The 13,208-nt window shown below is 44.6% G+C and overlaps 1 protein-coding gene across 6 annotated transcripts in view; it reads left to right on the top strand.

Annotated features, from left to right (window-relative positions):
- Positions 1 to 13,208, top strand: part of CHD1L (chromodomain helicase DNA binding protein 1 like) — a 63,353-nt gene extending 50,145 nt beyond the window's left edge. For 4 of the 6 annotated variants that reach the window (XM_084835418.1, XM_084835419.1, XM_084835415.1 and 1 more), the window contains 6 exons: positions 22 to 218; positions 2,778 to 2,876; positions 3,198 to 3,268; positions 3,714 to 3,828; positions 10,255 to 10,363; positions 11,521 to 12,098. In XM_084835418.1, coding sequence (XP_084691544.1) covers positions 22 to 218; positions 2,778 to 2,876; positions 3,198 to 3,268; positions 3,714 to 3,828; positions 10,255 to 10,363; positions 11,521 to 11,593 — 664 coding nt within the window. In that variant the 3' untranslated portion in view covers positions 11,594 to 12,098. Of the gene's footprint in view, positions 1 to 21; positions 219 to 2,777; positions 2,877 to 3,197; positions 3,269 to 3,713; positions 3,829 to 10,254; positions 10,364 to 11,520; positions 12,099 to 12,218 lie in introns of those variants that run through there. The other 2 variants (XM_084835414.1, XM_084835417.1) reach the window with 1 other exon arrangement.

Here is a 13,208-nt window from a genome sequence, read left to right as displayed (position 1 = left end):
TTTGTTTGTTTTTAAATTCAGGATGGCCTTGTGGGAAGCTAATCACTACAGGTCTTACTGTCTTGAGTCAGAAGAGAGCAGTGAAGAAGAGGAAGTTGGTAGGCTGGATGTGGATTTGGAGTATACAGACCCAGACCTGGGCTCTATCAAGTATGTTTTGGGTGATGTTACCCATCCTACAGCAGGAGAAGGGGATGCCATCATTGTGCACTGTGTAGGTAGGTGGAATAAACTTTGCTATAATAGACTTGGTTCTCATGCACTGGATTAGCTGGATTTCTGAGCAGCCGTAGTCACCACAAAGTTCTGTTTGGGTACAATTCCTCTGTTGCTTATGAGTTGGGTTGAAGCATGTATTTCCTCCATCCCCACTACTGGTCAGTGGTCTGGTCTGGAAGTCTGGGAACTGCAGTTGCTAGAAGTTCAGTTTGAAGTGGAATTTCTGCAGTGTCCTTGCCTCTATGACAAGATGATTTATCAGGTCTAGTTAGACAATTAATTACAGTTATGAGTATCTGTCCAAGGATGTTGGTTGTGTATCCCAATGGGGTAAGACAATTATTACCAGAAATCTATGTAAATCTACATCCTGTCTTGGCTGCTGCAGAACCTGGAATTCTGTGGATGCTTCAGTGTGTCCGTGGCTTAAGGGTACCAAGGTACTTCCAGGTGTGAACATTCAAATATGAAAAGGTTGCACTGTAAAGTTATCCTTTCTGTCCTACTGCAAAACACCAATAAATTTACATTTTAAGCCGGCAAGTTTTCCCCTTTGTGGCTCGTAGCACCAGAAGGATGATCTGAATTGGGGCTGTAGCATGAGAGTAAAAGGATAAGACAGACACGTGCGCGCGTGCGCACACACCACCCCTGATCCAAATTAGGGCCCCCCACAGCTAATTTACAAAAAGAAAACCTTGCTGAAGGCTCAATACACATAGATTCACCATAATGTATGTTTAGCCCTAAGACCATAGTTAAATGCCATGTCGTGCTACTTAATTTTAAAATCAGATCAAATATCTGCATTTAATTATTGTATATAACACAATTGATTGCATGACATTTTACAGAGTAATATGAGCACAGCAGACAGGTTTCTGCCCCAAGGTATTCACATTCTGTTTTGCTAGCAGTGGTAATGACAAATAGAGGGAAGAAAAGGGATGGATGGTCCAGGGGAACAAGAAATGTGTTTTTTTTATATTATTCTTTTACAATATCAGACAAAACAATAACAAATGGTAAGGAATATACATGTATAATATTTTATATATAAACTCTGCTTAGAGTTGCTTAGGTGGATGCTTAGGAGGAAGCTTCACCACCTTCATGTCCAGCATGGAAATGCAGTGGGCTGCCAGAGGAGGAATGATATGCTCCATGCCTTTGCCAGAAACCCATTTTCTTTCTGCACAGGGTGGGAAGAAGGCAAAGAGTTATCCTCCACACCCAGCATAGAACACAGTGGCATGGCATAGGAAAGGGCCAAGCGTTCGACAGCACACTTACGTGCCATGTGAAATTCCTAGTTGCCTTTGGCAACCAGGTGAGCGGTTTAAACAAGGCTAATATATATAGAATCACAGAATAGTATAGTAGGGTTGGAAGGGGTCTATAAGACCATCGAGTGCAACCCCTGTAATAAATAAATTCCCTGAAGCTAAATTGGGCACACAGAGTAGGAGAACAAAAATATAAATATGTATATAAACAAAGTTCAACAGATGAGTAAAATTCAAGGAAAACTCAAATATACATAAATTAAGGAGAGAATTTGCATGTATGAATTCTCTTGTGAGCATTCTGTATTCCAAAAACCCAAGAACATTGCCCAATCTTGCACTAATTCAGACATGGTGTTAAGCTTTCTAGCACAACATTCAATTGGAGTAGTTAACTTATTTGCAATCATACCTTTCTACTGCATTACAATTCCGTAACAGCTACGGAGCACCCAAAAGGTCAAAATTTACTTCCAAACAAGCTTATTTTGGCACTCGGTAGCCACCAGACACGGCATCCCTCCCTCATTTTTAAATGAATTTGGGGAGTGGCAGGGACTGCACGCAAGCTACATGTTGCCCACCCCTGCCTTCATTTAAGAGGAATGCCTGTGGAATGTGGAGCCATACGGAGCCCTCTAACTCCCAACCTATAATTTGTATGTCTTACTCTGTTACCATGAAAGACATTCTCTTAAACCCAAGTGGCCTGGTAGTTTGGAGTACATGTTTCATTAGCTTCATATAGCGCCCGGCCTGCCCTTTTTCCTCCAGAATACTTTCCCACAGCATGATGAGTGCTACATAGTACATTAGTGAACATCAGAAATAGTTTGAGTGGTACAGTCAAAATGCACAGAGCTAGTCTTTAGACACCCTTTTGTCACCTAAGAGGCAGAAGCAAAAGGTGCCAAAAATGTGCCTGTGCAAGATAGCTTGTGCCTCTCTGAGGCCTTTATAGAGCTTCTGGCCAGGACATGTCTAGAGGGCATGACTGCTTCCTCCCTTTAGGGTTTGGTTCTCTCTCCGCCCTCCCACACTAAAGCATCCAGTCAAGAAGTTTGTAATGCAGGTAGCTGTTAATTCCTCTATCTCCATCAAGCCCCACAGGAATAATGCTTTTGCATCTGCCAAGGTAATCTTCAGGAGAAAGAAATGTCAGGATTTTGACGATGGATCTTCTATCAAGTCTTAGAAGCTCATCCCTTTGAACGCCTGACTTTTCCCCTCCCTTTTAAATAGAAACCTCTTACATGTAACTCTTTGTTTCAGATGACTCTGGCCATTGGGGGAGAGGAGGCTTATTCACAGCTCTGGGGAATCGTTCTGACCAACCAAAAAAAATATACGAGTTGGCAGGAAAGATGAAAGGTAAGCCAGACATGGGCAAAAGCTTCTGTAGTTTTAGGGAATTTCTCCCTTTGTAATATTTTACTGTAAATTCCCATTTGTGAGGACAGGGAAGCCCAGGCCTAGCTCAGGAGTGAGAAAGGAACGCACACTCTGTTGCTGCTGAAATATTATTAATATTTTATTTCCTTGCCTGCTGTTTTGTTGACTCTTTTGCCCATCTGAGGGAGATTACCACTATGCTAAATAAAACGTGAAAGAGGGAACCAACAAAGTTTGTTTCTTCCTCACCTCAGTTCTGCATGGAATTAAATGTTTTTCCACTCTTTATTATTTTTGTAGACTTAACATTGGGAGGAACTCTTTTATTCCCCATTGATGATAAGGAATCCAGAAACAAAGGGCAGGACTTGGTAACTATACAAAGAGATGCTTTTCTTTTCTTTTATTGTAAATATGAGCCAAATACAATATGCAGCTGAACACAGAATAAGCTACAAAACATTTCTGTAGCAATAGAATTTGAATGTTACTAAGCAACATCCTTGGAAACTTTTGCTATTAACTTCCAGCACTCCTGGCAAGATTGTCTCTTACCTTATATCCTAAGATTGTCTCTTACCTTATATCCTAAATATATCCTAAGTTTTTAGGATATATTTTTGTTTTCAAGCAACCATGTAGACAAGGGGCTGGGGGGATAATAAAATAAAAGCCAGGGTATTAGGATTCCTTCAGGCTTAATTCAGAGGCACTATAGCACTTGCAAAGTGGGGGAAGGGGATGTTTCTTGTCACTAAGCCATGCAGTTAGTTGTGTTTACCTGATCGGCTCTGAGCATATAAAATTTCTTCCTAGTTGGCCCTTGTTGTAGCAATGCACCGAGAGAGTTCTAACAACTTGTCTGGAATTAAGCTCCCTGCTTTGGAAAGGGGATTAAAGAAAATTTATCTGGCAGCCAAGAAAAAGGATGGTAAGTGTGCCTGTCTGAGGGATTTTGAAATGGAAGGAATATGGTGCCCTTTATCTTGCAGATAGATTCCTGATGGTCCTGTTTAAACAAGCTGAAAGGCTTAGCTGAGACATTCCAGGTTATGATTCTCTAGTACAGCCTCCCCCCAGTGCAGTGTCCAAGGCGGCCTACATAATGTTTCTCCTCTCCATTTTAGCCCAAAACACCGGGAGGGAACATCAGGGAAGGCTGCTCTAGAATTCCTGCCCTTGTAGGATTATCCTGTTGGAAGGCTCCCTGTCAACAGCAGTTGTGACACTGATGAACCAGGTAAAACTGGTCATTCATCCAAGAGAAAAGGAAAGCATCCCCTAGGGACCAGTTCCCCATCCCTGCTGTCATGCAGAATTTTTTGCACGCTGCATTTCCCAGAGTCACGAACAGGTCCACTGTAGGAACACCCCACATCTGAAAAAGGTGATGTAGAATGTCAGGTGTGAGTTGCCACTCATGAGACAGTTGAAAAGTCCTGCTCAGCGAGTCAGCTCGCACATTGTCCTCCCCAGCGATGTGTATGGCTGACAGGCAAATTCCTCTGTGAACAGCCCAGTAGTAGATCTTCAGAGTCGGGGAGATTAAAGACGGTGTGTGAGTCCCACCTTGCTTGTTTATGTACCAGACCACTACTGTGTTGTCTGATGTGATCTGCACATGTTGACCCATCAGGCTGTTTTCGAGAGCCTGCAATGCCTTCCACACCGCTAACAACTTTAGGTAATTTATGGGCCACTCTTCCTCGGGTCCAGACCAAAGACCTTGAATCTGAAGGGACATGCAATGTGCTCCCAATCTGAGGAGTGAAGCATCGGTCATGAGGATACAGGAAGGAGGTTCTGGTAGAAAAGGCATGCCCTGACAAAGGTTCTCGTCCGTTGTCCACCACAGAAGTGATTGTAGAATGTTGTCTGGTACCCTCAGTTGAACGCGACAAGAATTTTCTGCTCCAGAAAAAACACAAAGGAACTAAGTTTGAAGGGGCCACATTCATAGTTGAGCCCATGCCACCACTGATACTGTGGCTGCCATAAGCCCGAGAAGGCGTTGGACTGAAAAGGCTAGCACTTTCTTCCAATGAAATTTTTTTGACAAGGCCAATGATGGTCAACACTCTTTCTGGGAGAAGATAAGCTCTTCCAGTTCTGGAATCTAGTATCGCCCCAACAAACTGGATATCCTGAGAAGGGCAGAATTTGGATTTCTCCTTGTTTATGTGAAGACCCAACGTTGTAAAAGATAGCAAACGAGGGCTGCTGCTTGAGATAGACCCGATCTGGGATGTCCTGCAATTGGTCAGTCGTCCAGATGTGGATACATGCTTGGTCTGTAGATAAGCGCAGACTACGGCCATGCATTTCGTAGAGACCCTTGGGGCCCTGGCCAATCCAAATGGGAGGACCCAGAATTGAAAAGTCTCGTGACCGACAGCGGAGTGAAGATACTTTTGATGTGAGGGATGAATCGCTATATGGAAATATGCATCTTTGAGATCGATCGCTGCAAACCATGCACTCTTCTGCAACAGCGGGAGAACCGATGCTAGCGTGGTCATTCGAAACTTCTTGGTGGAAATGAAGAAATTTAGATTCCTGAGATCCAGGATCAGTCAAAGCCCTCCATCCCTCTTCAGGACTGTAAAATAATGGGAATAAATCCTGCCTGGCAGTTGACTTGGCCTCACCTGCCGGATGGTTCCCTTCTTGAGGACAGAATATGCCTGTAACAGCAGAATCTCTGAGGGTGATTTACGGTATGAAGGGGAGGGAGAGCATCATATTCGATCCTGTATCCTTTGAGAACAATATTCAATACCCAAGTGTCTGATGTTATTACAGTCCAGTTCATGAAAAACAAGCCAGGCAAGTCCCGAATAAGGGATCTAGTAGACAAGAATGGGTATGGATCAGTTGACAGTCAAAGATGATATTTTGAGGCTGGGTCAGTTTTCCCCTGGTTCTGACAAGAGCAACTGGGAACATAGGAGTATTTCTGCTGGGAGAACAGCTGCTGCATGCTGTATGGTCAGTATGTTGACGCAGCGGGTACTACGGTTGTTGCCAAAATCATCAACATGGCTTGTAAGATTGTTGGGTTTGCCCCAATACCATTTTCTTTGCCATTGTTTTGGCCTTCTGAAAATTATGCATTGCCTCATCGGTGCCAGCATTAAACAAACCTGCCCCTATCAAAGGGTAGGTCCTCAATCCATGATCTGGCCTCGGGTTAATCCAGCCGAATGAAGCCAGGCATGTCTCTAGAGTGCCACTGTTCCAACCATAGCCTTTGCCTCACAGTCCATTTGGTCTCTAGCAGAATATATCTGCTATTTTGACAACTTCAGTGCTTCTGATTGGTAAACCCTGGCCAGTTCACACTGATAATCAGGTAGATAATCACATAAGGAGCCCACCTTCTCCCACAAGAAAAGTAGGGTGTACAAAACCCACTTACCGTTCTGGTTGGAGGCGTCCGTGGTACGGGGGAGGCAATCCGTCCCTCCCCCCAGAATCCTGCCCAGCTGGCTCTGCTCCACGGCAAGTCTGCAGAGTCGCTGGCCGGGCCCATCCGCAGCCGGACTTCCGTCAACTGCCAGGCTGCGGCCACAAATGGCATCCAGCGTAGGGGACACCATTTGCATCCCTGCTCTTTTCAATGATAGGTTATGTAAATATTTATGTAGCCTATCACGGGAAACAGCAGGGACACAAATGGCATCCCCTACGCTGGACGCCATTTGCGACCGCAGTCCGGGGCAGCGGATGGACAGCAGCAGTGGACGGACCTGGACCAGCCGGCAGCAGGGAGGGTCCATCCAGGGAGGATTTCAGCGGGGGGAGTAGTCCGTGGCGGATTTCTCCGCCATCCCTAAAGAAAAGGTGATATCTGGCCATCATCGCCTGGTAATTAGAAACACAAAGTCCCAATGCTGAGGATGAATAGATTCTTTGACCAAGCAAGTCTAAATGATGACCCTCCTTGTCTACTGGCGAAGCATGTGATTTTTGTGATTTCCTTTGCGAAGACTCCACTATAATGGAATTTGGTTTTGAGTGCACAAACAGAAAACTAGCATCCTTTTCCTGCACTCTGTACGTTGATTCCAGTCTTTTGGAAGATGGAGCCTTCCACAAGAGCTGTACTGTATGTAACAGAGTGGGAAGAAATGGTATTGCTACTGGAGCTGAAGACTCCATGTAGACCACATCAAAAACAGGATCCTGTATCCTCTCTATTGGCTGTTGGGTTTCAGTGCTGAGTGATGGAGCAGTACAAAGAACTTGATCACTAAAATGTCCCATATCTTCAGATGGTGAAGCTCTCTCCAGAGCACAAACAGCTTCATTGGGGGAAGAGATGGAAGGTGGCACAGAAGAATGGGAAGTCGAGTTCGATTGATAGTCTTCAGCATCTGATGGTTGGGTCGTCACAGCCATACAATGTTCTTTCAATTGAACCCAAACCAGTGATGCAGCTAAAGGTTGCTGTCTCTGGGGTGAAACTGAAGGAAACATCCCCTGGTGTGCTGAGCATTGATGGCAAGGATCATTATGTCTATTCTGCATTGACGAAGAACGAAGTGAGACCAGTGGAGGAAGAAAATCCAGTACCACTGGTGGTGGAGGGGGTGAATCCCTTTCCATTGGAGGTCGAGAGAGCGAAGCTGATGAAGCTGCTTGGTACTGAGGGACAGGCGCTCTGAGATATCACATCTGATCATAAGATCTCTCTCTATCTCGATAACTCCCAATCATCCCAATAATTTGGCCTCTGTGGAGGATCACAATAGTCAGAGTATCGATCCCAATCTTGCAGTGGTGATTTAGATCTTGGGTGGCAATCCCTATCTCGATAGAAATCCAGCCTTCAATCCAGTTGAAGAGAGCATAATGATTCCAGCGATCTTTCCCTGGAATGCACAACCTTCAAGCGAGATCTCTGTGGAAGGTTGACCTGCACAGGAGATGTAGCAACATTTAGTCAGGTAGGTGAGGGATCAGGTATTTCTCCTTCCATTATCGACACCGGCTGGCCCAGATCCATAGTCTGTACTGAAGCAGTTGGTTCCGACACAGAGAGAGTTGGTTTTCTGAGAATCTAACAATGGAGGAGGAAGCAGAAGAGACAGTTTTCCAGTCTCCTTTTTCTTATTTTTCTTCTTTTTCCACCTGTGCTCCTTTGGTTTGGGAGCTTTTGCCTTCTTAGTTTAGTTTTTTGCAGCCGTGAGAGAGAAGAAACATCCAGGCGTTGGCGGGTCTGTCCGCTCCTTAGCTGAAGTGGACTGTTTCGGTGACACGGGTCGTGGAGAAGCCACGACCCGTGTCATATTACATATTAGACAATTTAGCAGATGCCTCTGAAACACGACACTTCCGCTCTTTGATCCACTGCTTCCAAAGCCCTTTTCCAAAGAGCTATTTTTAAGCAGTCTGTCCAGTTTTTGTGAGCCTGCTTCAAAAAGGACTAGGAATGTGGGCACGCTTCAACTACATGAGCTTCTCCTAAGCAAAATAGACATGATGAGTGGCTGTCTGTGGGAGGTAACTTACTCCCACAAGGTACACGCTTTTGGAAAGGAGCCCATAGGGCCATCCGCCTGAGGCAGATAGCAATCAGTGATCGCAACATGAATGAAATAAACGCCAAAGAAAAAGTTACAAGAACAAAAGAAAAAGCTAGAATAAAATGAAAGAAAAAATGTGAACCTCAGCAATTAGAGAAAAGCAGCGGTCGAAAGAGAACTGAGACCAGGAACCCCTTAGGATATGCGCAGTAGGATGGTGTGGGAGGGTTCCCGCCGAAATGATCCCCAGCTATAAAAGTTTCCCAAATCGAGGCTCCGCGCAGGCACAGAGCCCATATGTGTGATGCACAGAGACCATGAAGAATTACTACTTTAGGCCATGTTCAAGAATTTGGGGCTTGGTTGCCTTTAGCCAGCCCCAGTGTATCCTGAATGTCTCCCTGCATTCTGAGGACTCTGAAATGGGTATGTAACAAAGCATCTCCCCGTTCTATATGTGTCTCTTATCTGGACTCCATCTGTATCCTTCTGGAATGTATCCCCAGAAGATTTTAGAGGGAGTCACCATTGTGTACATGACTACGAGCAGGTAGCCTTTTGGACTGACAATGACCAAGGGCCAAGATACTTATATGTAAAGAGTCTGCCTCTCTGTGCTCCTGGCTGAAGTGAGATCACCTGAAACAAAACTTGGAGTCTGATGTTGAGTAAACCACCTCCAGAGCTCAGACAAAATGAAAACCAAAAAGTTGTAGATAACATCAAGAAAACTTCCCCAAGTTACTTGTGGGGTGAAATACTATCTACATCTAGACAACATACTGAATTGGAGTTTCAGCTGGTTTGAGTTCCATGGCTTTTCATGAAGAAACCCCAGGAATTGTGCTCTTGGGAGGAGGTGGGGGATCCCATGAGAATGTTCGATATCCATGCCAAACCACAGTTTCCTTGGGGTAGAAGTTATGAACAAGTTTGAAATACGGACCTGACATTCCCTGGTCAACTTTAAATTGGTTAAAGTTTGAAGGTGCCAATGACATTGGCTCTGCCTACTGAATCATTCTCACAAAGGTCTCTCTGCCCCTTCTTCCACAGTGGGGCACAGTTCTGCCCTTCCCCTTTTATTATGTACCTTGTTTGCCTACGTCCAGGTTTGGATGATCACAGGGGTAACAAAAGCCATTGTGGCTTCTCCCTTGGCCCCCATGCATGTGACCGTAATTTGCATAATTACCCATGCTGCAGTGTGGGTTGCTGTATCGTCCAAGCATGGTGTGGGTGGCTTTGTACCCACCCTACACCCCATGACATGCCGTAGAGGATTAGGGTGGGTGTAAGGCCACCCCTGCCACACCACGCACCAGGTTTGGACGACACAGCAACCCATGCTGCAGTGTGGGTGATTATGCAAATTATGGTCACATGCACAGGGGGAGAAGCCACGATAGCTTCTGTTCCCCCCGTGTTCATCCGAACACCCCAAAGTCTTCCTCACATTTGAGAGTCATCAGCTGAAGTATATGTAGGGGAGAACTCTGCCAATGGGTTTGCTGCTATTCACACTGGGGTAAAGTGGGGGGCGGGAGGGACAGCTAAAGAAACTTTTGCCTGTGTTATAGGTTACCCAGTAGAGAAAGCAGCCAAAGTGCAGAAGGGGGAAAGTGTCTTTGGGATCAGTGGCTAATGCTGGGAACCAGACTGAGTCCCTGGGTTTCCAGTTATCTACCCTTATTGGTCCAGTGAACGGCATAGTTTTGTTCGTATATATAACTTCCTAGGTACATGGAACAGTGTTCCTTTACCAGTGTTGTATATTTCATCTGAACTGCAACTCAAGATAGCTTCTCTCCTTCCTTCCTCTCTCTCAGCCAGCATCCACCTGCCTCGCATTGGATATTCAACCAAAGGCTTTAATTGGTATGGAACAGAACGTCTCATCCGCAAATACTTGGCGACAAGAGGAATCCCCACATTTGTGTATCCTTGTGAAGCACACATTTTTCCGTATTCAAAACAGTGTGCCATATCTGTAAAAGCCCACGTGCAGGGGTTGGAAATTAATTGCATAAGTTTTGCACAGTGAATTAGGACCTTTTGAACTTTAAGGACCCAGATTAGTGCTGTTTGGTGAATAATGGGTTTTACCTTTTCTTCATCAAATCTCTCCCTCAACCATTTAAGTGGCTGTGCATAGGTGTATATTGACACAGTAGAACTTCAGAGCGAGGGCACGAGGCAGTAATAGATTCCATAGACAGCCAGAAGATGTTTTTCTACCTGAGGCAGAAAATCCAAATTATCCACCCCACCCCCACCCCTTAGTTCACATACTTCTAAATGCGAAGGAAGCAAGCAAGCAAGTTACAGTTCTGGACAAACACAGTGCTGAGGCTATCTTTTTATGGCTCTGAGGAAAAGGCTGTTGCAGCTCAGTTCTACGCATATTTAGTAGAGCTGCATCGAAGCAGTCATTGCAGCTTTATTTTACCACATTTGTGGCAAGAATAGGGAGATGAAAATGTCCCTGATGTTGGGAGAGTGTGGACATTTGGGGACAATGAAATTCAGGCGGGAGTGGGTAGTAGAATTACCTATCAAATTACAAGGTGGCAAATGGCTTTTCTCTCTCTTCTCCCTGCCCCCCCCCCCGCTCCTTTTTTTTTTTTTAAATTTAAAAAGCTAAGCAATGGCTTGGCTGCATGCTGAGTAGCCTGGCTGCAATGTGCTTTCAAAATGGGGCCACTGCGGTTGATGTATCATTTCCAAGGTCATTTAGGGGAGAAAAAGATGGGTGTCCCCATGGTGGAAAAGGATAGCTACCCCACCTCAACCAAAAAGTCGCCTGATTTTTGTGTCCCTCTGAAAGTCCCCTAAATTCCTTTTCCCCAGCTTTGCTGAGGACCAGAGCTCCAGCAAAGATGGGGGTGGTGTCATCCTTCCCTAATATTTACTCAGAAGTACCACTGAGTACAATGAGTATAAGCCCATGGTACTAAAGTATATGTAGACCAGATTAAACCTTTGTAAGTGACTCCATGATGAGCACTGTATGTTGAGGAAACATTTTTGCTCCTGATTTAAAGCTGATGGTAGTTGTAGGTATGTGTTGGCAACTCCTTAACTTTTCTGTTTAGATACTACTTTCCTAGAACTAAAGCATCATCTTCACAAGCATCCACAACATCAGTACCAACTTTGCAACCTTGAGGAATTGAGCAGAAATAACTCCTTGCAATTCATGAAGCTCCTTCCTCCTGTATGTTCAGCCAGTTAGCATTCATGTAGCTTTCTTGAATTGTTTTTGGAAAACATCCCCCTCCCCATGTCTATAACTCTGGGTGTTTCTATATTAGTGGGATGAACTGTGCTGATTCAGGGATTTAGCCAAGGTTTGAACATGCATTCAGTTTTTTAGAACAGAAACTGCCGTTTTGTATGGCACACAAGCCTTCCACATGTGGATTGAGTGTTGGGCTTGGACAAGACCTGTTGGCTCTCAGCACACTTGAAGCCATGCAGTACAAAAGCAACAGACTAAGAGTAGCATTATAGACGTGTGACTTGCTCTAGCTTTACTCCATGAATCTGTAGAACTGTTGATTTCTTGTTTACTTATTTTTTAAGTACATGTTTTTTTTTTCAGAATTCTTTGAGGTAGAGAGTAGACATTTAAAATAAATAGTACACCAGGTCTTTCTGTAAAGTGACTACTTCTAGCAAAATTGTTGAATGATCTAATTGTTTGCAGAAATAGGTTCTGCCTCTTGAAAAACAGAAAACAAGGGGTTGGTTGTGGTTGATGGGATGGCCACTGTTTCCTGTCTTCCTCCAGGACCAATTAGAATGCTGAGAACCTACAAGCACTGCAACATTTTCAGGTTGCTTACCAGTTAAATTGGCCAAATTGTGAGAAGAGTCTCTGTGCCAATAACCACCAAGAAGCTGAGATCCTTCATGCAATCAGATAAATCCATGTGATGGCAGGTTGTAACCAACCTTCAAGACAGAAGACAGCATGTGACAGGTGTAAACACAAGGAATGGCCATAAAGAGTTCAGAAATAGACTGGATTATGGTACTCTTATTCTCAGTGGCTATACAAGCCTCAGCCCATTTATGGAGTAGACCATCTGGCTTTAGGAGGAGTGCAGTGCCCCGGTTGCTAACAGACCCTCCTCCATTGTGTCCAAAAATGTCACTTCCTTAAGAATGCTGTGGGCTTTTAACACATCTTCCTGATAGACACATCCTTCGCTGCCACCAAATTTCACCAAAGGAAATCAACCCTGACTGCTCATTGGAAGGACAGATAATGAAGCTGAAGCGCCAATATTTTGGCCACCTAATGCGAAGAGAAAACCCCCTGGAAAAGACCCTGATGCTGGGAAAGACGGAAGGCAAAAGGAGAAGGGGACGGCAGAGGATGAGATGGCTTGATAGCATCACGGATGCAATGAATATGAACTTGAGCACGCTCCGGGAGAGAGCGCAGGACAGGAAGGCCTGGCGTGCTATGGTCCATGGGGTCACGAAGAGTCGGACACGACTGAACGACTGAACAACAACAACAAAATAAATTTTGTAGGATTTTTTTTTGCTGTGATTTATAATGGCAACTCATTATACTTTGTCATTTTAGAAAAAGGTAAAAGTCAAGTCTACATGGATTCTCATGGATCCTCAGAATTTTTCCATTTCACCCCCTTCTCCCCAAATAATTGCCATCAAATGAAACTTCACATCCATGTCCCTAGATTGCACACCAAAAACCATAGGCCTGGTGTGATATTGCATGTCTGTATATAAGAAGTCTATGGTTATG

Source organism: Heloderma suspectum, chromosome 2, assembly GCF_057233095.1.
Source record: "Heloderma suspectum isolate Gila_16-S chromosome 2, 16-S_ref, whole genome shotgun sequence".
Classification (NCBI taxonomy): domain Eukaryota; kingdom Metazoa; phylum Chordata; class Lepidosauria; order Squamata; family Helodermatidae; genus Heloderma; species Heloderma suspectum.
This window is presented reverse-complemented; position numbering and strand designations above follow the sequence as displayed.